The sequence below is a fragment of the Solea senegalensis genome, linkage group LG1 (assembly GCF_019176455.1).
Source record: "Solea senegalensis isolate Sse05_10M linkage group LG1, IFAPA_SoseM_1, whole genome shotgun sequence".
Classification (NCBI taxonomy): Eukaryota; Metazoa; Chordata; class Actinopteri; order Pleuronectiformes; family Soleidae; genus Solea; species Solea senegalensis.
In genome coordinates this window covers 28,286,588-28,312,143 of record NC_058021.1, presented here as the reverse complement: position 1 = coordinate 28,312,143, position 25,556 = coordinate 28,286,588, and the positions used below count along the sequence as shown (strand labels likewise).

Below are 25,556 nucleotides of genomic sequence, written 5' to 3'. Positions count from 1 at the left end.
TCCGCCTCCACCTCTGGCATAACTCTCCCCCCCTACATAATAAACAGACCTTTATTTGGTTTATGTAAAGATGTCACACCTTTAAGCAGTTGGACGGAATTCATAGATTTTTATGGAGGATTTCAGAGTGCAGCTTTAAGGCAGAAAAAGTGAGGTATTGGTGCAATTTAGCCTGAAAGGCCGTGGCAATGAATCGAAAACAGTGGAACACATTTGAAACCTCCATTTGAAACTGCTACGCTCAATCATTGTATCACGTTTGAGTCAAAAATAGTGAACATGAGAGGGTCGCTCTCCGCGAGCCGTTTCTCTTCCAAACACGGTGAACAGTGGTTTGAAGAGAAAATCACCACATGCCTCTTCTTGCTCAGCACTAAAAAACAAACAAAGATACTAAATACAGGGAAAACCATGAAATATGAAGTTGCCTTAGTGACATAGATTACCCAGGAGTTGGTGGAGACCAAATAAAACTGGACTAACTTGCCAACACATTCTCCATGTAACACCATGAGGCGATAATGCATCAGAATAATCACTGAAAGTTTAAAGATACAAAGTATTTTGATATTCCTGCACAACTTTTTTCTTCTCAGGGACACTAAGTGCACTCGTTCTCTAAAATCTGTCCTCAGTTCGGGCTGATTGGTCAGTCTGGTTCTTCATGCCTGAAGCTGTGAGTCTCTGAGGATGATGAGACTCACACTGTCGGGTTTTTTGTGGGGGAAATGCAGGGAGATCAGTTTTAAGTCGATGAAATAAAGTGAGTCTGTGCTTTGGCCTGGGAGCCACTGGTGTCATTAGAGCTGGCAAAGAGTCAAAAAGCCTGTGTTTTTAGTATGCTTGCAACAGTTTATTTCCTAATTCGGTTGTTTTACAGTACTTGCCCTTGCTCTTTACGGTAAATCTCATGTTCTCACAGGTTGGCAGGGCGTTTAGGGGACCTTGCTTCCAGCTGGAGTTGGTGTTTGTAACATTTAATGAATTATCCCTTCCCATCCATTACGAGTCATGTTGTTAACGTTGGCTTTTAAACCCCCGTTGAGACCTTGGGTATCCAATCAGCGCTGCATTTATGATTTATTGAAGAATTACCTCATTATTTAAAACACAGTTCAACGGGACATGGTTCCTGCAGTTGCACAGGTTGATGAATGACAGTCACGGACTGTTTATGTGAATGTGCAGTGGACATGCATTGAACTTTCTTTATATCGAGGTATGAGACGTGAATTTTCTTTCCAGCGGCATCACAGCCACACACACACTCTCACACTCGCTCATACCGTGCGCCCTCCAACCTTTCCACACACGCACACTTCCTGAATGGAGAATGAAACGCAGCTGTTTTACTGTCAGCGCTGCAGATCTTACCACTCATCTGTCATGAAAGATATCCTCAGAAAGATATATTCCTCACGTTGTCCCCGCTAGGCCTTTCAGCTGTGACGCCACAGCTTCAAAAGTGCAAGAAAGAACTGGGGGGGGGAAAAAAACAAAAAAGGCAGACTTACACAAAAAAAGCTAAAAAGAAAACTTTCAATTGTTCTTGTGCATCACTCAATCTGGAGGAAAAAGAGACGGCCTGTTGATTGAAGACGGCTCAGGAAAATAAGCATGTCGCTGAGTGTCAACATGTCAGTAAAGAGAGGGGGTTGTTTTTGTTTTTCTCCTGCCCCTTCACCAGCTGGGCCCCGAGGGAACTGCTGGACTCTTTAATGTCCACTCCATAACTGTTTGTCCAGATGTGGGACATCAAATTGAGCCTATGTCCTTTTTAGACCTTTCCGCTCCATTTCTGTATTGAATCGTGTGCTGTTCTTTCCTGTTTTTACACAGGCATCCAGGAGGGCACCCAGTGCACTAAATGCAAGAATGAATGGGCATTAAAGACCTCCATAGCTCTGCTCTATGTGCTGTGTACTCTCCTCACCATCGCTGTCGCTGTGCTTGGATACAAAGGTAAGACTGTGATGTCTCTGCTGTGATCTGCGTGTGCACTTTAAGCTTATTTGATATTCACTTTGTTGTGTTAGAGATATAAAATGATACGTTCCTATATAAGCAACCCGGAAATGCTTGCATTGCGGTTGTTTTAAATTATTAAAAGACAACACAGTATGAGGAGAGAGCTCATTTTCTGCCAATTAAGGGCAGAAAAATGCAAATAACTCTCTAACTCTCTCACTATAAGTCGCGTAAGAAATGGGTAGAGTCAGCTTTAGTTTTTTAAGAAAGAGGAAAACTGAAGAAGGGAGAAGAATTTGTTTGATTCAGGCACTTAAAAGCTTCAGAACATACTTACATAAAATAGCCGTCAGAAGTGAAACCGTGACAGACAGAAACTTTGGTGCTGATATGAAAGCTAATGAAAAGTGAATTGAAAAGTGATATAAAATAGATAAATGTTTAAAATTCACTGAATTATATTGAATTATATTCTCAATTATATTCTCAGAGTGCAGAGAGTTGAAAACATTTGACGAACAGCTTTTTTCTCATGGCTCGTGACCTCACTGTGAACAGGTTTTATGACGACTGCATTAGAGCCAATGCACAAAAACAGGGACAACAGACACAGAAACTCCTGTCACTTTCTTTGCGTCCAAATCCAAATGATGAATAAACAGAAGCTTTACGTTTCAACCTCCCCTCCCTGCTGTCTACAGTACATCACAAAAAAGTGTCTCCGTTTATTTTACCAACACCCCCAAAGTCCACACCAGCTGGGGAAGGTCTTCGTTGGCTTTTTCACCATTTTTTTTCCAGGTCGTCGTCTTTCGGGGGAATTGAACTCTGAATGTTCCCGCCGTAATTGCGCTAAACATTCCCATATGTGTCTATTTTTTTGTCCCATTCTTCCCTTCAATTTGTGAAAATGCCATGAAGTTAACATGTTGAAGAGGGTTATCTGTGCGCCTTGAGTACATTAACAATGCTGCCCCGTGCTGCATGTATTCAGGCAGGCCTAATTGATCCCAGATGAGCAGCGAGTGAACTCTGCGCAATTGGGTTTTTACTGGCACTGGAACTCTGCTGTGTCAAGGGAACCACAGTTTAGCCTAAACACACTCCCAGCTCCAGATGGTTATGTAGTGAGACGCGCAGCGCTCTACCTGGTCACTTAACACGTGTTTCACTCTCTCTGTCCTCCGTCACTGACACGCGGAAATGTCCTTTGTGGCTCATGTTGTTTTGCTGGGATTTAGTGATGTCTCTCTTCTCCCCACAGCGTGTTTTCATAGACATGACCAACAGCAATATGAAGTCAGACTCGGGGCGGTTGAGGGCTGGTTGCCCTTTACTTCTTTCTGTGTGTCTCACTATAATTATGTTAAAAAAAAATCATTCATGGTAAATAAACACAAAGGGCATCATAAAAGAACGACATCCTGCAAAGTTCAGTGATGTGGCAAAGAGGAACGTGAATGACCCTATAGTTTAGATGTCTTAGATCATCTCTTGGGCTACCGGTTGTGTCTCAATCCAGAGAAATGGTTATTTAAATGTCATGTACATTTTCAGTTTATTGAGATTAAAACACACGCTGGCACAAATCAGGACACACACAGACTTGTCGTGTCCGTCTGTCAAAGCATCTAATGATGGCGTTTGGCTGAAATAGGCAACCGACAACTTTCATGTCCCAGTAGTCTACTGTTTGGATTATCTGAGCTATGGACACTTATTTTAAGATCAAATTTGAAAAAAAAGCAAAGCAGATCAATGTAATTTTCTAAGAAGACTGTTATCAGGATAGGTAAATATTCAAGGATGTAATATTGGTATCTGTATCAGCAGATTCTGATGCTGTTGCCTCTTTGTAGCTTGAGATGCAACAAAGAAACATGTTTGTTGTCCCTTACATTCTTACATGCACAGTAGTATCTGTGCTTTGAGGGCTTTAAATGCATTCCCAAAGCCTGGGGTTAACAGTACACTCACTTCATCATAACCATTGTTATTATTTCTGACTTTATGCACATGAGAAAGCAGGATTTTTACAGAGTTGACACAAGGTTTCAAGAACCACCCACACAAGAGCTGGAAAGAGTTCATACTGGGTACAGAACAACTCCTTTTTTACTGCGTTTGGAACTATAAGGTTTCTGGTGATGCAGTGAGTGACCCTGAAGGAGGGTGCATGAATAGAAAGTGTGGAGAAGGTCCAGACGTTTCTGAACGTGGGCGTCTGCTTGTGTTAGTTTCACTGTCCAGTCCAGTGTAAATGTCAGGGAAAGAAACAATGTGATGGAGGTGTTTTTGTGCACTCACTGCCATGCTGGACATGTTTCTGGAAATATGCTACATTTAGTTTCCCGGAACATTTCCGGTCAAGCTGAATATTCTAACTGAAACATTTGGTATTGTACAAGAACGTCAAAGGAGGTGAAGAGAGAGAACAAAAACGACTTTGACCATATTGGTTAAATATTCCTTTTCCATTTTTGAAGTTTCCCAAACATCTCACTGTCAATTACTCGGTAGCTGGAGATTTTCTGTCCGTCGTCTGGAGGCAGAAATAAGGTTTTTCTTTGGCTACTGAAGACGTAGATTTAAAGGGACTCGTCTCTCCCTTTTTCAAAAGCGAAGCCATAGGCAATCGTTAGCTTAGCTTAGCTCAAAGAGTGGAAACAGGAAGACAGTCTGGATCTAAAACAAAATCCTCCAATGTTTACCTCTAAAATTCAGTCATAAAGTATTGTTTTAAATGAGCAGTATAGCAGGGTTAAGTCTGGACTATTTCTTCACTGGCTTTTGGCCTCATATGATGAGACTTATATGGGTGGAGATGATCCCGTCGTCTAAATAGCATTATGACATTTTAAACCAGCTCATATTGCCTCTCTGGTGATGTGACCTCTGGTGGTGGCAGCCTTGTAGATGAACTGTTGTCCACTGGGACGCAGCTTCCCAGCAGTTCCTGGTTGAAGGACGTGTAGCCCCTGGCAAGGCTGGTGGTAGCAGTGGGCCGATTCCCCCGGAATCTCAGGCACATTCCAGAGGAAATGAACGCTGGTGTCGCCTGTGGGGGCGTGAGGAGCCTCCCTGCCACTGCGTCTGTCTCCTCTGGGCTCTCTTTGATCCCTCTGTTTGCTAAAGACACCCCCCTAGGTCACTTCCTGTCCCCCTCGGGCCCTCAGCGGTGTCTTCCCATGCACCTCCAACCTTGATGGCTTCACTCCATCTCTGCTGAATCACAGTTTATTCCTCCCGCCCTGTGTCTCTTTCTCAGTGCCTACCTTTTCTGTCTGTAACCCGACATTTAATTGCATTACCGGAACCAGTCTGGGACACAGGCTTAGACTATATTAATCAATTCTACCATTATTACATATCTACAAAATATGCAGACACATATCTTATAGTATATGAATTTCATTGGTTTCCTCTCTTATCCCTTTCATAAATGATGTATGTGGTTGCAGGCAATTCTGCTCGTTCATAAAGCCTGTGATGAGACTAACTAACCTTTGTCCTACCTGTCCTGTTTTTTTTACAGTAGTGCAAAGAGTTGACAATGTGTCTGAAGGCATCGCAAAGTATGGAGGCAAGATAGTTGCTGTTGAGACGGATTTGAAAAAGCTTGGTAAGTTTCATTTACAATATCTGGATTCAGTTTTTGAATGTATTATTTTTGAATGATTTCTTTGGATTTATTCTGCAAATCTGTGTCTTTAGATGATCAAACGGGAGAGAAGTCGGAGAATACCACCACAGAGATCCAGATGTTCAAGAACAACATCTGGACTCTCCAGCGGCAGCTGTCTGCAGTGGAGGAACACATCCGCAGTGATCAAGTTAAGCTGAGTCAGCTGCAGAACGTTGGCTCGGACATTCAGAGCAGCCAGGGCTCCTTTCTGGGAGTGCTGCAGACTAACACAGCCACCTTGCGCTCTGTAAACGGTACCCTGCAGTCTTACGGCAGCGTCATCCAGGGTCTTCAGGAAGACACTGTCAGGCTGCAAAAAGAACTCCAGCAGCAGATGAGGCTCCAGAATCAGGCACTGCTTAGCATCGGCAGCTTAAACCTCACCCAGGCCCAGCAGAGAGGCCTCATTACTGCTCTGCAGCGTTCAGTGGATGACACCAGCCAGGCCATCCAGAAAATGCGCAATGACTTTCAAAACCTTGAGCAGTCAACGCGACAGACACGCTCTGACACGGAGTGGCTTCGAGGTAAAGTGGAAAACTTGCAAATCTTGGCTAGTAATGCCTCAGCTCTCTCCAAGGCTAACAATGACAGCCTTGAGGATGTGGGATCCCAGCTCACCTTTATGGCCAACCAGCTCCAAAACACTAGCAACCTGGCTGATGCTCATGACCAAACCTTGAAGGAGATCATGGATCAGCAGAGGGACTTCCGCAACCTCACGTCCACCAAGTTTGACCGGCTGGAGGTGCGGCTAGATGAGTCGGAGCAGAGTATGGATCGTGTGACTGGCAACATCAGTTTCACCACACAGCTTCTGGGTGCCATTAACCTGAACCTGAACGGGTTACGCACTTGTTCTGAGACCGTCGGCCGTCACTCGGACTTCTTGTTAAACCTCAACAACAGCATGACAGATGTAAGGACAGATGCAGCTGGTCTGAGGTCCCAGCAGGAGGAGCTGTCTGCACGTCTGGACAAGGAGGTCACAAACCTCTCTATTGTCATGGAGGAGATGAAACTGGTGGACACCAAGCACTCGCAGCTCATAACCAACTTCACTATTTTACAGGGTGAGGGATGTTTGCCTTCAATTTGTGTTTGTGTGCTGGGAATTTTAGCTGATACTCAAAAGGAATTAGATGAGATTCCTACGACTCTCATGACAGTATGTCTACCAGCCAGATGTGATTAGCACCGAAGCTTACCATTGTCTAATGTTATAGTAAATTTAAGGTTTAGTTATATCCAGAAGGCCAAGGTAAGAAAGCTAAAACTTGTTTTTGCAAATATGTTGCATTTATATTTACTACTTTTACTTAAACAATCATACCTATGTTTTAGGACCCCCTGGTCCTAGAGGCCCGAGAGGGGACAGAGGATCACAAGGACAACCTGGTAATTCTGGCCAAAAGGGAGAGAAAGGTGAAAAGGGTGCCCCAGGAATTCGAGGACCTAAAGGAGAGCAGGGTATCCCAGGACCACCAGGTCTGCCAGGGTTAAGAGGTCTACCGGGTGCACCTGGCAACCCTGGATCCAAAGGCTCCCGAGGGTCAGGAGGCAGAGCTGGACCTTCTGGAGCTAAAGGAGAGCCTGGTACTGCTGGTTTGCCTGGAAGAGATGGACAGCCTGGTCCTCAGGGGGCACAGGGTCCACCAGGTATCAGAGGCTCAGTGGGACCAGCTGGGGAGCAGGGGCCAAGGGGTCTGCCAGGACCAGTGGGGCCTCCAGGGCCACCAGGAACACCAGGACAACCAGGAATCCCAGTAAGGGCATCAGTAATGTCTTTGGGTCCTGTGTCTCTGCAAGATCAAGCAGTAGCTCCAACACTTTGGGCCCCTGGTAAGGCTTTTGTTATTATATTTTAGTTTTGTTCTGCTGTCTGTAAAAAAATCACTTTGTTCGTATCTGTCCTAGCTTTTATATGTTCACATTTTGCCAGAAACTGTGACCCTGAAAGAATTGAGTGTGTTAGTGTGAATATATTTTACTTGATGAAATAAAAGTCTCTCCATGAAGACATTCAAGAGAGTTATTGAAAGAAAAGTCAGTAATCAGTGAATATAAACTGCTTAGGTTTGCTTATTTTAGCATTAAGACTGTAAACAGTTGGATACAGCTAGCATGTCTCTCACCAAAGGTTAGTAACTCCACCTCGCTGTAGCAGTGTACAACTGTAGCTTCACATACCAGAGCATAGTATTAAACTTGTCATTAATGTTTTTGCAGGATGCCCTGCCGAGTGGGAGAACTACAGAAACAAGTGCTACTTCTTCTCCAAAGACTTGCACAGTTTTGACGACGCTCAAGCGACGTGCGAGTCAAAGTCTGCGTCATTGTTGATCATCAGTGACATGGAGGAACAGGTGATGAAATACAGCTGAATATTGCTCACTTACTGACTTAAAGATCCAATTGGTAAGAATTACTGACATCTAGTGGTGAGACTGCAGATTGCAAGTACAATGATGGCCTTTGGTACCAGAAAAGGATGGAAAGACTTTTCCCTTTTTTTGTTGGTTTACATATCGGGTTAAGAGTTAAGAGTCTTCTTTGTTTGTGTAATAAAGTTCTGCTTCAAAACACAAAACACATGCTGGTTTGTCCATTCTGGCTGCCGTAGCAACAAGATGCCAACTTCCATAAAGTGCAGCCCTTGCTCAAAGTACTTACACACAAACTTGTGGGTAGTATATATATATAGTATACCCTCCTAAATGTTACATGCGTGACCTTTAAAGTGTATCATTCTAGGTAACTTCTTAGTTGATGACATGTGCTTCTTCTGTCCCCCATATGTCCTCAGAAATGGCTTCAGAAGCAGACATTTAAGGGTTACTTCTGGATGGGTCTGACTGACAGGGAGGAGGAGAATGTGTGGCGCTGGCTGGACGGGACTCAACCTGCCTTCACGTCAGTATTAAATTTAAAGACTGCTTCTGTCAGAGGGATATTTCCTTTCAGAGGAGCAAAAATGCTGCTGCCCTATAATAACGAGCATGGAACATAAGATTTTACAGATTATGCTGCAGGTTTTGAATTGTGTGAAATGACATCAAATAAACGATCATATTCCTGTGAAAAAGCTCAACTTTATGGTTGTTTTTGATCACACTGACTTATGAAACTCCACATTCAAGCCTGCTGCCTCTGTTCAACCTTATGTGAGTGCATTTTGTTTGTGTCTAAGAAAAAACTTTCATCTCTGACTAATGCAGATAATGATTGATACTGCAATTTCGATTGATTTGGTACACCGATTACATTCAAGTTACACGTTTTTTGTGGATTTCTCCATTCACTCTCACTGTAAATGTGATGTATGATCGCCCCCTGTTGTTCTTCTGCAGGAAGTGGAAGCCGGGTCAGCCTGATAACTGGGGCCATGAGCATGAAAAAGGAGAAGACTGTGCCGGTCTCATCCATAACGGGTTGTGGAATGATTTCCTCTGTGAAGATCTCATAAGCTACATCTGCGAGAAGCAAATGGATAACTGTACGTCACTTTCTTATTAGCGCTGTGCCTATTTTTCGGTCTCAGAAGTACATTTTCCAACGCTAATGTCTTTTCTGTGTGTTCTTCTGTAGTAAGATCACCTGGATCGTAGCAATGTCTTGAGCTCCAGCTTGCAGTTGAGCAGCTAGACTTTGCCCCTGTGGTACTGGTCCACTGACAGAGCACATGAAGAGTCCACACGGGGAGAGCAAAAGGGACAAAATTGAAATAAGCCCAGAGCTGCATCCGCAAACGTCTCTCCATCGCGGAAGAGATGACCTTTCTCCTCCAAAGTGAAGCCAGTTCACCTTTTACCAGCACGTGCAATACAGCAGGGCAACCGCGGACGGAGGAGTATGAGTTACATTTTTTATGGTTATTTGAAATACATTCTATAAAACCGTATACTGTGTGCAACTGCATATCTGAATGTATATATCATTATGCAACTTTTGTAGGGAAAACAAATTCTATGAAGCCAAATGGACTTATTGTAGTACTTTTTATATCATACAATAATCTGAGGATGCTTTTTAATAAAAGAAAAGGTCAAAATGATGCACAAAAACATGTTGCTGATATGCTATCTTTGAGGAGCTGTTACCTAACCTTGTGAATGTCTTTATATCATTTCCATTTATTTGAATAGGAATACGTACAAATAATTACACCATGAAATATCTCAAGTCAGCTTGTGTACTACACAGTACTTTGTGTCTATATTTTTTTTTTTTATCAGTATAATTTTTATAAAAGTGAAAATCCTACCTAAAATTTGAAAATGTACAACTGTCGGATCTCTGGTTTTTCCTGTTTAAATACAACACTATGAAAGATGAAGGAAACACTTGGAAATAAATGTGTAAAACCAAAGAGATCTTTGCGTTTGTTTTACATTTCCACACCATCATTTATCAGAGACTCATACGTCAGCGTGAAGGTCATCACAAAACTCTCCTCAGTATTGTAGAACTGACTTTATTGACTTTCCACAAAAAGGTATTTTCACAATTTTTATATTGATTTCCTTGAAAAATTAATTTCCCTGTGGTGTTTTTTTGTTTGACGTTGATTTTTATCGTTTTTTTTTCTCTCTCACTAACCCAGAGTGTAGGTTGATTTCCGTAGATAACCATCGCCTATGCAGTTCATCAACTATCAACGTCCCCGTGATCATTTCACATCCTGTTTTCTTGCCGTGGGTCAACTCAAGTTACAGTCACTCCTTCAGCTGCACAGAAGATTAAAATCTTACAATAGCACCTTTGGTAGGAGGGAATTAAGCTACCTCTCTATCCACAAAGACTTCGGAGTCTTTAAAAAACAAATACAACAGCGACTGAAGACTTTGAACGGTAGCCTCACCGAGAGAAAAAGCTACTACTTCCTTCGAAGACTCTAATTGGTTTAAGATGCACTCCTGTAAATGAACGTGACATCGTAAACAACAAATAAATTATCCTTAAGAAACATGTTTTACGATTACCTGCTTAGGTAATGCATCATTTACACATCTGGTAAAACAGACATACACAAAAGAAGCAGCATATTGTCTAAATGTAGATTTATTGTTGAGGTATGATAGAACTATGAATATTCTCTCCTAGAAGCCTTCTCTTGTACAGCCACGCTATGCTTGTAAAAATCTGTGGTGCGAAAAAACAACAAAACTGCCAATTGTGTAGGAAGGGAGGGGGTGACAACGCTTTACAATCCATGTTTCATTTCACATTTCCCTGGAAGCCTCTCTGTGTTTCCCTCTTTCTCCGTCAGGGAGCAGTGAGGTGTATCGTGGCTCATGCTTTTCATGATCCCTTCGTGTTTCAGCTGCGCAAACGTGCGTTTCCGATATGATCGATCGGCTCGGAAATCATCCTGTAAACGATGAACGCCCATGTTTTTTTTTTTTTTGTCTTTTCTTCCTCATAGTCGCCGGGTTGTCACTTCCATTAGACGAGTCGTCATATCATCAGTGCGGCCCCTTTCCCGTCCTGTGCAGTGAAGAATGTAATGGCGGATGGATGCTAAGGATGAGATGGAGATGAGGGGGTCAGGTGGAGGGTTGTTATGGAGGCAGGCTGGCTCAAATGAAGGCATGAGGTGGTGCTCGTCTAGTCGTCCTTCTCCACTATGACCTCCCCGTGAAGCACCTTCCTCCTCTGGCGCAGCATGTGGAAGTAGAGCTGAGGAAACACTGGAAACAGGGGAAAACGCACAGGGTCAAAGCAGAAAGTATATCGACACTGTACAACAAGCACTGAAGGCTGGTGATGAAACAAATAATAACAAGTGCTGTACACAAAAAACGCTGACACATTGAAACATAATGTTGTACGTGTACCACCGGTGGTACGCGAGCTTCCTCTGGTGGTACTAAAATCAGAAATACTGTTCAGGGTATATGATCTGAGTAGAGCGGAGGAATTGTGACTGTTGCATGTAGATAATGAAACATATAACAAAAATAATAACTCAATATTATTATAATTACCCCTCCATCTTAATCTAATTTCAGCATACACGTGTCTGAACTTGGAAGAGGAAGGAAGAGGATGATGAGAGAGCAAATCATTTAAAACAGAAGAACGTTCCTTACGTGGGATATAGGACAGCATGACGACGATGAGGCAGTAATAGTAGTCAAACGACACATTATACTTGTTGGGGAGCCTCATGGAGTACATTCCAGATCTGCGTACAAACGGTAGAGCAGCGTAAATGGTCAGCAGTTCTCCAGCGACTCCCAGCGGGTACAAGACAATGAAGAAGTTGTATCTGAAAAAGGGGGAGAAATAAAGAGACTTCAAATATCTTTAATTGTCTCTAAAGTCACACAACTGTCCTGAGTCAAAGTCTGGTTAATGCACTCACATGCAGTCAACCGAAAACACACGCAAAACAACTTTAATGACGAAATGCAACACTTGGAAAAAGGGATTTTAACACGTGCTTCATTAACTTTACAATACTTTTATGCAGATGCAGTTGAAAGCAAATGACACCTTTTAAGTCTTCCCAAAAGGCAAATAGAACATTATAGATGACATTCACCAAATTCACAGGCTGCTATATTTACTGCTTTTTTCATTCATACTCTGCCAGCACAGCCGTTGAGGCCAATTTGGAGCTCACTCTCTTGTCCAGGGATGGAGAGAAGGAACCAGGGATCAAAACCAAAGAGTTATAATTAGTGTGACGTGTTGAGATGTCTAAAATATCCAATAAAAATAGCTGTGATTGAAATACTGGTTGCATTACCTGGGAACTAACTGCCATCTGCTCAGAGCATTAAAATAACAGGGACACGATGATAAAAAAAGGGAGTGAAGTGGAATTTTCCAAACCTTCTAGTTAAGATTGATGTGTATATTATGCCCTAATTTGCTCTTATCATGATTTATTTTGTGTTTGGGGTCAGAGTACAGAAGATTTGGGAAAAATAAGTGTTTATTGTATGCAGATATTGAGGTACTGAAGCAAACTAACTCAGCAACTGGACTGGCGATGGGACGTGACTACAACTTGGACAGAGATCTGAGTTCCCAGTGTAAAAAATTTAGTTTGGCAGAGTACTGTAGCAGGCAAAGCTTGTGCCTCTGGCAACTGTCAGCGGCTGAATTACTGCACTAACACAGTGGCAACGGATCTCTTTTGACAACTTGGCACCCAGACAGTCTCTAATGTTGGATGGCAAGCAGTGCTTCATTACCAGGTAAAAGCAGTCTACTGTACAGGTTGGTTTTTGACTCAGGAAACGAAGGAAAATCTGGTGCCATCGAAGTCAGGAAAGACCCATTTGAATGGATCTTTGTGCAGCGCTGAAACATCTGTCTGTCATCTGCAAAAGGTCTGTCACCGCTCAAACGTGTGAGGCAGCACTTTTGTGACAACTCGAGGTCTCTCCCCAGTGCAATGTCTGCCATGACTCAGCCCAACGGGGACCCTGCATTTAGTCAAGACGGCAGCAGAGGCTCGGGGGAGCGTCTCAGCGGATGTGAGAGAAATGCTGGGGAACATTCCATGACCAAAACAGATGGTCTTAAAAACAGGAGCAGCTGAACATGAGCCGCTCTCCAGGGGCCTGGCGTCTCCTCCACGCTTTAAGAAAGACGTAGAGGGAGGCTTGGGGGGGGGCTGGGAGGAGAGTGTCAGTCAGTCAGTGCACAGGAATTAAAACAAAAAAACAAAAATTGGTAATATGGGACACCAGAGCGGCAGATACATTGAAGAGTTGCTGGCAGGCATTTGACACAGAGATGGACGACAGTTGTCCCGTGTGCTGGACAACTATCAGTGTGTGTACAGCTGACGTTCCTCCCAACGACTCCAATTTCAGCTGAGCTACTATCGAGACACACACGGTTCGACCGCCACGTCACAAGCACGAGCATTATGTCACTCCGCGTCACACCAGTGTCACTATTTTCAGATTGCCATCGTCACACTGAGTGGTATTTTTTTAAATGAAATATGAGTCTCAGCCAAAAATGATGCGCATGTTACAAATGAGCAATTAAAGCTGTTGTCGGTGCTGTCGTCTTTTCGGCACACTTTAACTAACTTCCTACACGATGCTGCCATTAACCGACTATACGAGTATTTAACCAATGTATTTCACTGGCAGCAGCTTTAAAAGTCCAATGTGTAATGTTTATCTGAGTGAACTTGGATTTCGTAGCCTTAGAATTAGCCTTTTACATGTACCTCAGGCGAGGGCCTTGATGCCTTCATGTAGGGAGGCCACTATCTAGCACTGCCACTGCAACAAGCTAACCATAGTTTCCTAATACCCTTTGAGCGGGGGAGTCCATTGTGTGTTGTAATCCTCAGTCTCGACATTAGATGTCACTAATTCTTACACACTGGACCTTTGAGGATTAAAACAGTTCAGTGTTAGCACTTATTTCATGCATTACTGACTGAGAAAGTGCCATCAATACACACGTGTCTTCTCCGTGTGAGCTTGGCAACACACAACACAACTGAAGTAAAGAATGCCAGTGGTGAAACCGCCACATCAGGCCAAACATGCAAACACAAAATGTCCGACAGCTATAACAATGCAAGCGCAATCCCAACCACACGGCTAATGGCATCTCCACCTGGCCCATTTGATGAAGTACGGCAGGTGGTTGAGTAGTTTGAATGTGTAGTAGGAATATCTGGTAACCTCTGTCACTGTCCACACAACCAGGAATAGGATTACACTTTCTTCATTCTGGATCTGCATTTTTGAGCCAGGACAACGGCAAATACACAGAGGACGGAAGAGGTTAAGATGTGTATGAGTCTAACCTGACAAATGCTGCTCTGACAAGTCTTAAAAGAAAATGATACACATTTTTATAAACAGAAAATGACAAAACAAGTATTGTCTGATTACATTTCATCCCAGGAAACTATGAGAATTTACCAGTTTACCAATATATGGTACTTAACTGACTGGCTGTAATAAAGCACATGTAGCTTATGTTATTTATTTAATTCAGCTGGTGATTGTCCTGATTGTCACCTGTCTGATGCTGTTGGTGATGAACCACACCATGAAAATCCGTGAACACACTTGTACCCCGGTCACTATAACAGAAGTCCTCACAATTCCTACAGTTGAGAAAAGAAAACAATAATATGCAGATGCACAGGTGCTTGCATGAATGAGACTAAATAAATAAATTTAAAAAAAAGAAGACAAAAATCGTCACATACCAATGGCACAATGTCCCACCTGTAAGATGAGATACGTAAAAATCAGCACCACCTGGTTAAATCCTCAACACGCAACAAACACACTGTCATGCTGCGCTCAAACACTTACCTCAACTAATGCAAAGGTCTGGAAAAACTTGAGTGTCCTTGCTATACTTCTGTACAGACCCTTGTGTGTTCCTTTTTGGACGTAGAAGCGCATCATTGCAATGGCCAGAACCAGCCACCTACAGAAGAAAAACAGGAAAAATGAAATAAAGGCCGTCACTTTGAAACTCGCATCTCATTTTCCCAAGGTCACTTGTTCAGTGTTCAGAGCAAAATGCGTAGTTATTCAAAATTCAACCTAATGCTAACACTGTCGCAGCTCTATTGTTTGAATTGTTGTTTTTATATTCACAATATCTGCTCATTAAAAATGGAAGATAAATCTTAGGTTCTCCCTTTTAACAAGCTGTGGACTCTCCTGCATTATTACACACAGATTAAAAACAGATTACATTAATCTACAGCAACAGCAATTTTGTAAAAACAACCTTAAAATTGTGTAATTGGCAACAGAAACTAAAAAAAAGCTTAAATAGAAGGCAGTGACAGCAGTTTATCTGCATTTGATTTGAGGTATGTTATGAGCTGTTGCAGAATACAATTGTTGACAACAGATGAACAGGTGTGAACAGAAGTCTGAGCTGCAGTATTGACAGAACTCATAGATTAAAAGCAATTTCAAACATTTAATTAATAACATTTAATGCAAAGTAATGGGAGTAACTTTTCATACTCATCTTAAAGCTTCTTCAAGCGACATAGCATTTTGTTTTCAATATTTTCATGAAAGAAAACCTACATAAAATTAGCATTCATTTCTGTTGTAGCTTTTTGTGTACACAGTATTTGGTTAATGAATAAAAAAAATAAATGGTTAATGTAGGAAGACAAAACATGCAGGTCACCAATGTCAGCAAAACAAAGAAACCAAAACAGCACAGGAGGAGATCCATCCAAAACATGACCATGAAAGATTATCTCTCATCTGTTTACAGTATCCCTGCTATTAACAATTTAGTAGTTTGATGACTGCATTGAATACAACACAGCACAGCAGTTCTGCAACTAGCTGTCATTGATTAGATTAATTTGCTGTACATGACTACTTTCTAATTTATAAGCATTTACGTATAAATAAACGCCAGTCACTTTGTTGGTGTCAACATGATTCATGATACAAAACCAGAAGACAATAAGTTAGCCTTTGTTTGAATATAAATGTAAATGATTATGTTTAAGTGATGTCAGTGTGTCTGTATCTGCGTGTCTGCCGAGGTGCACTAAGGTTCGGGTTACGTACATTTCATTCAAGTGGAAATGTGACATGGCTCTCCCCAAAAACGGAAATAATGACACTAGCAGAACAGGAAGTCACACTAAACTTTGCTCATTTGACAAAATTGATCAAATCAGGGTTCATTGAAATGAAAAGCAAAATTCCATACTGTAAACTAGACTAAGCAAACAACAGCACACCTACAACTGCAATTGTTGTTGTGTAACTTTACACTGGTACCACTTGGGTTTGGGTCATACTTTCAGCATCCATGTATCTGCAGAGGCCCGCGTGACGTAAATGTGTCATCCAACCATGTCTGCAGCGCGTGACATGGACGGACAAAAGCATCTTGTGACCACGTGAACCATGCGTCCAGTCCTGTTCATGGCACAGTTTTGTTTTGGTACCCATAAATGTACAAAGAATACAAGGACATATACATGGTGGCAAACTCCTGGAGAGCAATTGCCACCGTTGTATTGAAAATACAATCAAAGTATTGAGAAGAGAGGCCTAGGAAGTAGGTCGGAAGTAAATTATATCAGGTTTGAAAACTCCGCTCTCATTTAAAGGAAAATCTGTCAAATGAGTGGACACCCTGGGCCTAGCTGCAGTCTGTGAACTTCTGCTTTCAAAAATTTAAAAGGTGCCTGTCAAATCACAATCCTAAAGGATTTAAAACTCATACGAAAAGTATGAGCCAGGCCTTACAGTGGTAAATACAGCTTAAGTGTAATAATGTAGGAGACACACACATACACACAGTCCCTTTTTCCCAGGGCCCTCAGCTTTCTTTAAAACGCCCCTGTTTATGAACAAGAACTCTGCATTTAAATTAAAACGTAAGCTTCGACACAGTCCCAGCAGTGCTGAGCTCCAGTGTCAACGCTCGTCTGCTGCTTCTTCTAAACTTATCACTGCAACTGTGGGCAGCGCTGTGGGCCTTTGACGCTGACACTGACAGTCAGCCCTATTTGGACACGGCTGCAGCTCCAGTCTGTCACTTTTACCACACACCGTCCATTCATTTTCAGTCACTCGTAAAAAATACCCTTCAACTTATTTTTTATTAAGTTTTTAACTATGAAAGTGTTCACTATTTTAAAGAGAAAAGAAAGGAGAGAGGAAAAAAAGAAACTGTGGCCGTTGCGTCGCTAAATGCAGCGAGCTGAACAGGCACTTTCCCACATAGACACAGTCCTATAAACAGCAACACACGCCGCTAGTGTTTTAAGGTGAGACTCCCTGATTGACTTTTCGGGATTAATAACGCACGTACCCGGCCGTCATGGCGATGTTGTAGAAAGTGAGCCATGCTGTGGCGAGGGTGCTTTTCGTTCTCTTCTTGTTGTTGTTTTCCTTCTCCTCTACCGTGCCGTCCTCCTCGCTGGACGCCATGGTACCGGGGGCAGGGTGGGGTAGTCAGGGAGGGAGCTGACAGCTGGGGCTGTGGGGAGGGGAGCAGCGGGGTCATCCATCCGTCTATCAGCCCACGGCTGCCCTCTCTCGCGGGACTAGTGCGTGGCCTACCGGAGAAACTAGTGCGTGGCGTCTGTAAAATAATAATATATCATGAAGCTGTTATTACAGGGGCGTAGCTAAAAAATAAAATAAAAAAAAGAACCCGGGAGAAGAGGGCCCCTGTTTTACAGGAAGCTGCCCCTTACAGTGTTGTGTTCACTGAGCGCTGTGTTGTGTTTCCAAATGCATTTTCGTATTCCGTAGGCTGGGTCAAACTTACCGTGTCCATAGGGAATTGCTATACAATTTTCTACAATAATTTCTCACCAGGGGTTTGTCACTAACTTGTACTTGTCCTTGTATTATTTGAGTGCGCAGTTAAGGCCCATTTATACTCCTCATTTTCGTCCGCTTTGGACGTCCGTTTTCATCCCCAACGTTATCACTACCGTGCATCTGTGCATCTTTTGTGTTGGTACGGACGTTTACACAATATTACTTGTTTATATTTCCGTATGTCCGCCGTGAATTTTGACAACTTCCTTCCCTGGATAGCCCCTCGACTAAAAACCACAGCACACCATTGTTTTCTGGCAGCGTGTTTTACAGTTGGTTCACTGCAACTGTAGGTCGCAGTGATTGGACTATTGACTCTATACTACTCCCACGATTTCTTGTGGTATTGCTCTGTTTCGTCCGCCATCGTAAGCTCCCCTGCTTGGCGCACAATGATGGACAAAATGAACGCAAAGTATTGACAAAAGCTCTATATGTCTCCATCTTTTGCATATTGAGTATAAATGGGCCTTTACAGACACCTACAGAACAGCTACCGTATGTACGGTAATACAAGTGCTCGTCCACAGATATGGACGAGCGGATATGGATATGTGTGGTCTTCATGTGGTCTTCACATGGATGCAGAAATTATGACCCTAAAGGCCCTGAAGAGTAAGTTCACTTTGGTTTATTTTGTGTGCCTAACGGAGCGTCTGGTGAGATCTTCTGCCGCTGTAGCTCATCTCACTGTTGGACCAAAGACAGACACAGGTATCAATCTGTGCTCAGATCCACTCTCATGGAGTCACTGCCTGAGAAACTGCATCAACGCAGAATCTAAAATTAGCTCTTTTAATGGCACAGTGCAGAAATGTGTGTAAACTAAAGACAGCACCAAATATAGTCCAGGCCACCTAATCCTGTTCCTGTTACTTGATCAAGTGTCCAGGTGTCTGTGCTCAAGTACAGCACAATGTCCTGCCGTTTTAGGTTGTGGGTGTCAGACTGAGCACAAAGTGTCAGGTCAGGAAACTGTGGCTGAATCTCCGAAACGCCATAAAATCCACTTGATCCATTTTGGTTTGTTTCTTTTATGTGGCCTTTGGCTTTTTGTGCCTTTTGATTACCGTTTTATTGAAAATGGCCACTGTCACTATCATCACTATAATGCCAAGCCTTTATCAATTCATCAGAATAATATGTTTAATTAACTGATCATACATATGCTTTGATAGTAAATTACAAATTAATAAACCTTACATCATTGTGTTTCTCACAGTTTGCAGTTATGAAGTTGTGCCACTAGATGGCAATGTATAGATATAAGACAAGTCTTGTAGCATGAGAATAGCGAGGTCACAGCCACACGCTGTTATTTCATGTTTCATTAATGTAGATGTACACATGTTTAAGGTTTGGATGAGGTTTACAGGCCAAAGGACTGTATAAATGGTCCCTTTATCCTGGACACAACAAAAACATAGTTATTTTCCTACAGAATCTGCAATGTCAAACTAAATATCATGTGCAATATTTTATTCATTGATCCTCATATTCTATCTGCAACACTTGTTTTTTTTATTGTACTGGATTTTACTGAAGTAAACTTACTTACTTACTACTGTACTGCTCTATTTCATACTCACTTATATTTATATTCTCATTGTCTTTAACTCAGACGTCTCAAACTCAAGGGCTAATATCAAGTTATAATGTATTGTCAAATATTGTTATTGCGACATCATGATGGAGTATTGCGATATAATTTTGAGCTCATAGTGCTCATGTTTACTGAACAGTCAATTTTTCCATAAGGTTTGACTTCTTGCACTTGATCGCCACCTACTGACCAGACTAGATGCTCAGTGGCCTCCCCCATGACTTCTGAGTTTTAGACCAATGCTTTTTTTTTACATTTTATTACATTTATGAACAAAGAGGAACCAGCACGTATAGTTAATGGAGCGACAGTATGTCCTGCATACTGGTCTCTAGTGTTCTGTCACCTCTACTTTTTATCTTGTACAATGAGAGTTGCAGGTCCAGCGGTTCAGTGGTACAGCTACCAGGTGATATTCCCTCATGACACTGCACTCCTGCACCACGTTAATTGGTGTAAGGCCAACTTCATCCATCTTATTGTGTCAAAACAAAGGCTTATTATTGATTTTAGGAGGAACAAACAGGACCCTAAAGCAAGTTCTGTTCACACAGGACAAGGACTTTGAGATTGTCAACGCCTATAACATTGTTTGACTCTCAGCTGATTCTTCAAGTTGGTGTTTTAGTGCTCCACCCACAAACAAATTATCATTACCATCAGTCCTTTATCTTAGCGGCCATCCGATTGTTAAACCCAGACAGCATCATCTGGGATTGACCTATTAATTTTCTTTATTTATTCCTCTGTGAAAATCTATTTATTTCACATTGTAGGAGTTACTGTATATATTCATTTATATTTTCTGGGTTTACTCCTCCTGAACATCAGGGGGCGTAATGGTAAAGGCTGAGGCTGGACAGAATAAATGTAAGTTCATGTCACTGATCACAGGTGTTGCTTAAAAGCAAACAGTTTTTGACTGTGCTTGGAAGACCTGTGCTGGAAGTTTTATGGTTTAAAGACTTAGTATGGAAAACGGATTGAAAGTAACCTTGTGTGAGTGTGGACAGTGTGCAAATCAATGCATTTTGATAGTATAAGTATAAGAAAGTTTCAGGTATCAGTTTCTCCAAGTTACACGTCTGAACAATCTACCAATTAACAGTTATTATCAGTAGCGGCTGAATTGGAGACTTGGCCACTACAATCATCATTGTCTATCGCTGTGTTTGCACTTGAAACTGCTTGTGGTAAACACTTGTCCTTCAGGGTGCAGAGTTAGGTAACCTGTGTTTGTATCCTGAATATAAAGAGAGTAAAGGGCCAGGCACACCACTGTCACACCGAGGTACACAATGCCTAGTGCAGTGTAAGCAGTTGGTTAAGCAGAGAGTTGGAGCTGTGGTGTGTGGAAAATGCTAGCGAGCGTTCAGACAATGCCGTGGTCCGAGGCCTGACTAGGCTTCAGAGGGACAGGGGTCGCCTAACTGCGTCAACAGCCCCCATCTCCCTTCCTTCTTACTCCTTTTTTTTTGAGCTGCTCCAGAATGGGCTCAGGGAGAACCCTAAAGTTCGCCCTGTGCGAGGTGCTGCAGTTTGCGGGCCTGTGTGTTCCGCTCTTCATCATCATGCAGAGGTTTGCAGTCATCGTAGCGAGAGTGAAAACCTCGGCGAAGCCTCCCGGAGACAGCGGCACGGCCTACTGGTTGATCGTGGCCTCCTCCATTGCCTATGTCACCTCCACTGCCCTGCTGGTCTGGGTTCCTGTGAAGTACATGGTCTTTATGAAAAAGAAGTTTCTCGTTGGGAGGAAGAAGTGGTGAGTTCCCCTCGCCTTTGCCCTGATGTCAGCAACTGGAATTTTAGAGTAGCTCTGACAGTTTGCTTCAATGGAAACAGGCTTGTTGCTGGTTTGAGCTGCACTGCACTGTGAAAATATCATGATTAAGCAAGTCCCTTGCTTAAGAACTGCTTCCTCTTCCCCCCCCCCTTGTCTTTGTATCAGGAGGCCTGTGGCACTTGTTTACGTGGTGCTGTCCACATTACCCTGCTTTGCCTTCCTCATCGCCAGCTCTGAGGTACATGTTGCAGAGTGTAATTTGTGTTAGTTTATTAATGTATCTGTCTTTGAATTATGAATTTGAATCCTTACTCTCAGCCTATATTGACTTTAACACCTCTTGTAGTTATTATGGTGTTTGCTATCTTTGTTTAAATAAAGATTGTACATAAAAAACAGTACTTGCAGAGTTGGAATTACAGGGTAAAAGTTGATGATTTGTGAGGAATCCTTTAGTTCTCAGGGGAGACATATACAGCTTTTTGGATAAGGAGCTACAGATAAGCAGCTTGGTTCCTCTTCCTGTCCAAGCCACCATTGTCAAATCATCTGTCCATGAGGCACAATTTCACTTCCTTACTGGTTGCAGCTTAGATCCCTTGTCATGTGGCCATCGCTGAAGCGCAGTCTGACTTTTTGACTCTTGCTTATCTGGTGTATTTTACGTGAGAGCCATAAATTCTGCGAAGATAACCAGATGGCTTTGTTCTGTGTCCTCTTCAGTCCTGACTCAGGAAAAATCCTAAAGCAACCAGTGAGTTAGCCCACAAACGCAGAACTATAGGAGGTCAGAGGTGTTGACAGGTTCATGATTATGAGTGGAAAATGATAGTGATAAACACATGAAATGTTCTGGTCAAAATGTGCTGCACGTTGAACTAACTATGTTCTGGTTGGCCCTGCAGGTTCAAATAAATAACAACATGAAGTTTGACATGTTCACCGAGCTCCCGGTATCACTCGTCCTCTTCTCTCTCATCTGCATTGACGTTGTGGAGAGGATACGCCAATGCAGACTGACTGGCCAGGGTGAGTGAAGCTCTCGTAAACAGATCAGTCAGTGTGGATCCTGAACTTTCCTTTACTAACTAATTACTCTGGTGCGTAATAGTGAGTGGTTTACAGAGCAGCTTCCAGCTGGAAAAGCCAGTCCTAGAACAAGATAAAAAGGTGAATATATCCCCAAGATATTGTAGACTTGGTGCTCACCACTGGCAGGTGTGTGTTCAAAAAAAAAAGGATTGTTTTTATTTTTTTAAGGGGACTAGATCTGGTGTATAAACTGGACTATTGTCCCTTTGTGTCTTCAGCTAATAATGTGGAGGGAGATGCTGAAATTCCCTCTGCTGTCCTCACACACGTGGAGCAGGTGGCACCAGTAGCACCCATCACTCCAGCCGTTCCCGGGCCAGCTGCGCCCAGGCAAGCTGTTCCTGCTCCGATACAACCAGGAGCAAATCATTTCGGTGACAGAAACCTGAACGGAGGGGTCACTCGGCCAGAGACCAACGGGACAGTGCCTGGGATACCAGGCAATCCTGGAAGACCGTTCAATGCCTCTGGACTGAGTCCACAATCAGCATACCACATGTCTCCGTACGCTTACACAGGTCCACTAAGATTTCTGTGTGCCAGTGACGCCCGGGCGGAGGTGATTGTGGACAGTTTCATGTTCTGGATGGATACAGTTGAGATGGTGCGAGTGGCAGGACACCCACTTGTGTACTATTCAGGCTGGGTCTTCCCCATCTATATCTTCAGCTACCTGTCCTGCCTACGTGTGGTGGTCATGCCCCATAGCCCCCTGCTTTCTTCACTCGGAGTGGCTCTGCAGGACTTGCCCTTTTTCTTTGTGCGCGTTGGCCTCGTTGCCTTCTTTGGTTTTGTCACCCCCCTCGTGTATCTGTTGAAGAACCTGCTGGTGTGCCTGGCCTTCGTCTATTTCAACTTCATGACCAAGTTAAGAGTCTTCAACACAGAGAGGATGTTCTTATGAACCCGACATTTCAAGCTGAGACATTTCAACATTGGGTTGGAACGATGAGGATCTGAAGGATCAAGCACCTTCGTGTTTAAGATCTTTAATTCACCCTTTAATTGTTACCATGAATATTAAAACATGGTCATTTTTACCATGATGGACATTTAAAATGTACATTTTTGTTCAACCACCTTTCTTTCCACCATCATTAAGTGCAGTGACTATATAAAAAAGCATACATCCGTGTTTTAAATATTAGACTTTTCTTTCATATGTTATAATTTAAAAAGAGAAACAACATTGTGAGATTTTATCACTGATACATTTGTGTTTACACCATTTTAATCACGTGTAAAGGTTTTACTGACGTTAACTGAAGGTGGTTTTTGACCTTTCTCGTTGGAATTTATCCCATTTCTTCCCGATGAGTCCCCAGGAGAAAAGCTTTCCTGTCATTATTGTAGAAAACATTTGAATACCTTCCTTTCCTGTAATCCTGCAGCAACATGGAGATTTACAGATGATTTTCCGGGAGAGCGAGAAATGGTACAACTGCAAAAACTACATTACTTCTAGGGGTTATGTTGTTTGGCATTGTTCATATTTGCATGACTTGGATCCAAAACAGCAAATATTTAAGGTCTACCACTGATTTATTGCAAATAAATGTATCAGTTCATTCATCAAAATGCAAAATACATGTTTTTACTTACTTTACAATCAGAGAAGGCGGTGTAAACTCTCCCCTTATAGTTTTATAAAATGTTTAAAAAAAGGAAGAACAAGATAGCTATACACGATTAAAACTGTTAAACAGGAACTAATGGTGGAAAAAACTGGGCAGCCCCCGACCCATAGGATAAATGGAGATTTTTGGATCCAGAAATAAATGCCTTTTTGATCTGAAGTCAACGGCATCAACTCTTAATTATTTTTGCTTCTTTGATAGCTGATGTATCAAGATAAAAAACTGAGTCAGGGCCACCACGACAGTGAACAAACCATGTGTATTTTAGACACTTAGTCACTTTAGACACTGTTTCTCATGCTCAACCGTCTCTAGAGTTTGCAGAGGGGCCGTGATAAAGAGAAAATATTGAGTTGAGCAGCAGTTTCTCGGGGCAAAGATTAATTGTTGATGTCAGAGGTCAGAGGACAGGACCAGGACCAGACAGGTTCAAAATGATAGGACAGCAACAGTAACTCAAATCAGCACTCTTTATAACCAAGGTATGCAGAGGTCCGTCGGTAAACAACATCAAACTTTAGAGCAGATGGGCTACAGCTGCAGGAGACCACACACAGGTGTCCTGTGTACCTAATGTAGTGGCCAGTGGGATGGCAGATCAATGTAATTAACACACCCTCATCTTCTCTTTCTCAGAAGCCAGAGAATAAACCATCCAAACTGTTGCAGCCAATATTTATTTACATATTCTGTTCATTGTTTTGTTTTAATGTATCAGTAAGGTATTTGACTGTACCTTATTTGTGTGAGCAGCACAGAGCGGGCATCACTGCAGTCTGAGGCCAGAGTGGTCAGGTCTCCCCTAACTTCCCTGAATAGGAAGCAGGATTTCCTCCTGTGCTCTCTTTCTCCTGACCTGTATCATCGCTGCACTCCTCACCCGAAGCCTTGCAGACCTCCTGGGGGCTGATAGCCTACAGAAAGAGTCACATCAGCAAAGCTGCTGCAGATGCCATTTCATCCTCATTTGCAAACCAGGGCATTCGTTACCAGATGTGATTCCTTTTGATGTTGTGACACCTGAAACGGCTTCATTCAGTCTTGTTAAATGACATCAGCACATATTTAGCACCAACTGGAGGTCTATTTATAGTAGATAAAAAAAACACACACACAATCAGCTCAGATAGATCGATTCTCAAAATGCATCAGTCAGTGCCACTGCTGCTTTTGAAAAATACATCTATTGTCTTGAATGTGAGTTGCATTTCATTATTCTATTTCTTACTTCCCCCTTAATTCTGTGGAGGTTTGTGAAATAGCTGATACAGTGTGTTTCATTTTAATTTTTTTTTTTGGTTGTTATTCTTCACAGTGAGGTGTTATGATTGGTGCTTCCTTCTTCTTGCTTCATCCTCTGCAGAATGAAAAAAGATAATGTGGCAGTTGTGGGAAATTGCTGTCGTTTGACCAATGTTAAACAACCATGTGACAGGATGTCCATCACTATGATTGGGGTGGG

General features: G+C 42.5%; 3 protein-coding genes and 1 long non-coding RNA gene across 4 annotated transcripts in view; 2 read left to right on the top strand and 2 right to left on the bottom strand.

Moving 5' to 3' along the window:
* The window catches only part of LOC122781238 (collectin-12-like), a 40,260-nt gene extending 30,238 nt beyond the window's left edge, over nt 1-10,022 (top strand). The window contains exons 6-13 of the mRNA XM_044044838.1: nt 1,840-1,962; nt 5,504-5,590; nt 5,683-6,726; nt 6,998-7,495; nt 7,883-8,019; nt 8,460-8,566; nt 9,004-9,149; nt 9,242-10,022. Coding sequence (XP_043900773.1) covers nt 1,840-1,962; nt 5,504-5,590; nt 5,683-6,726; nt 6,998-7,495; nt 7,883-8,019; nt 8,460-8,566; nt 9,004-9,149; nt 9,242-9,261 — 2,162 coding nt within the window. The 3' untranslated portion in view covers nt 9,262-10,022. The remainder of the gene's footprint in view (nt 1-1,839; nt 1,963-5,503; nt 5,591-5,682; nt 6,727-6,997; nt 7,496-7,882; nt 8,020-8,459; nt 8,567-9,003; nt 9,150-9,241) is intronic.
* Nucleotides 10,023-10,111: 89 nt separating this feature from the next.
* Nucleotides 10,112-17,625, bottom strand: hacd1 (3-hydroxyacyl-CoA dehydratase 1). Its single transcript, XM_044044922.1, has 7 exons — nt 17,462-17,625; nt 14,965-15,082; nt 14,856-14,874; nt 14,662-14,750; nt 14,252-14,373; nt 11,746-11,924; nt 10,112-11,343 (listed from the first exon to the last, which is right to left on the bottom strand). Exons 1-7 carry the CDS (start codon nt 17,578-17,580, stop codon nt 11,261-11,263), a joined length of 729 nt encoding a protein of 242 aa, XP_043900857.1. The 5' UTR covers nt 17,581-17,625; the 3' UTR covers nt 10,112-11,260.
* Nucleotides 17,626-21,006: 3,381 nt separating this feature from the next.
* LOC122759391 (transmembrane protein 236-like) lies at nt 21,007-24,253 on the top strand. Its single transcript, XM_044014283.1, has 4 exons — nt 21,007-21,344; nt 21,531-21,603; nt 22,271-22,394; nt 22,676-24,253. Exons 1-4 carry the CDS (start codon nt 21,073-21,075, stop codon nt 23,359-23,361), a joined length of 1,155 nt encoding a protein of 384 aa, XP_043870218.1. The 5' UTR covers nt 21,007-21,072; the 3' UTR covers nt 23,362-24,253.
* LOC122759464 lies at nt 21,240-25,246 on the bottom strand. The gene is made up of 3 exons (XR_006358265.1): nt 25,085-25,246; nt 24,831-25,008; nt 21,240-21,289 (listed from the first exon to the last, which is right to left on the bottom strand). It is a non-coding gene; the product is annotated as an uncharacterized LOC122759464 (long non-coding RNA).
* Between the last annotated feature and the right edge of the window lie 310 nt (nt 25,247-25,556).

Excerpts from the sequence above, each read along its gene's own strand:
- hacd1 (XM_044044922.1), bottom strand. The coding sequence starts at position 17,580 with ATGGCGTCCAGCGAGGAGGACGGCACGGTAGAGGAGAAGGAAAACAAC. Across the intron at positions 15,083-17,461 it reads AACATCGCCATGACGGCCGG|GTGGCTGGTTCTGGCCATTG; the intron begins GTACGTGCGTTA and ends TTTCTTCTGTAG. Across the intron at positions 11,344-11,745 it reads CATGCTGTCCTATATCCCAC|TGTTTCCTCAGCTCTACTTC; the intron begins GTAAGGAACGTT and ends CCCTGTTTCCAG.
- LOC122759391 (XM_044014283.1), top strand. The coding sequence starts at position 21,073 with ATGGGCTCAGGGAGAACCCTAAAGTTCGCCCTGTGCGAGGTGCTGCAG. Across the intron at positions 21,345-21,530 it reads CTCGTTGGGAGGAAGAAGTG|GAGGCCTGTGGCACTTGTTT; the intron begins GTGAGTTCCCCT and ends TCTTTGTATCAG. Across the intron at positions 21,604-22,270 it reads TCCTCATCGCCAGCTCTGAG|GTTCAAATAAATAACAACAT; the intron begins GTACATGTTGCA and ends TTGGCCCTGCAG.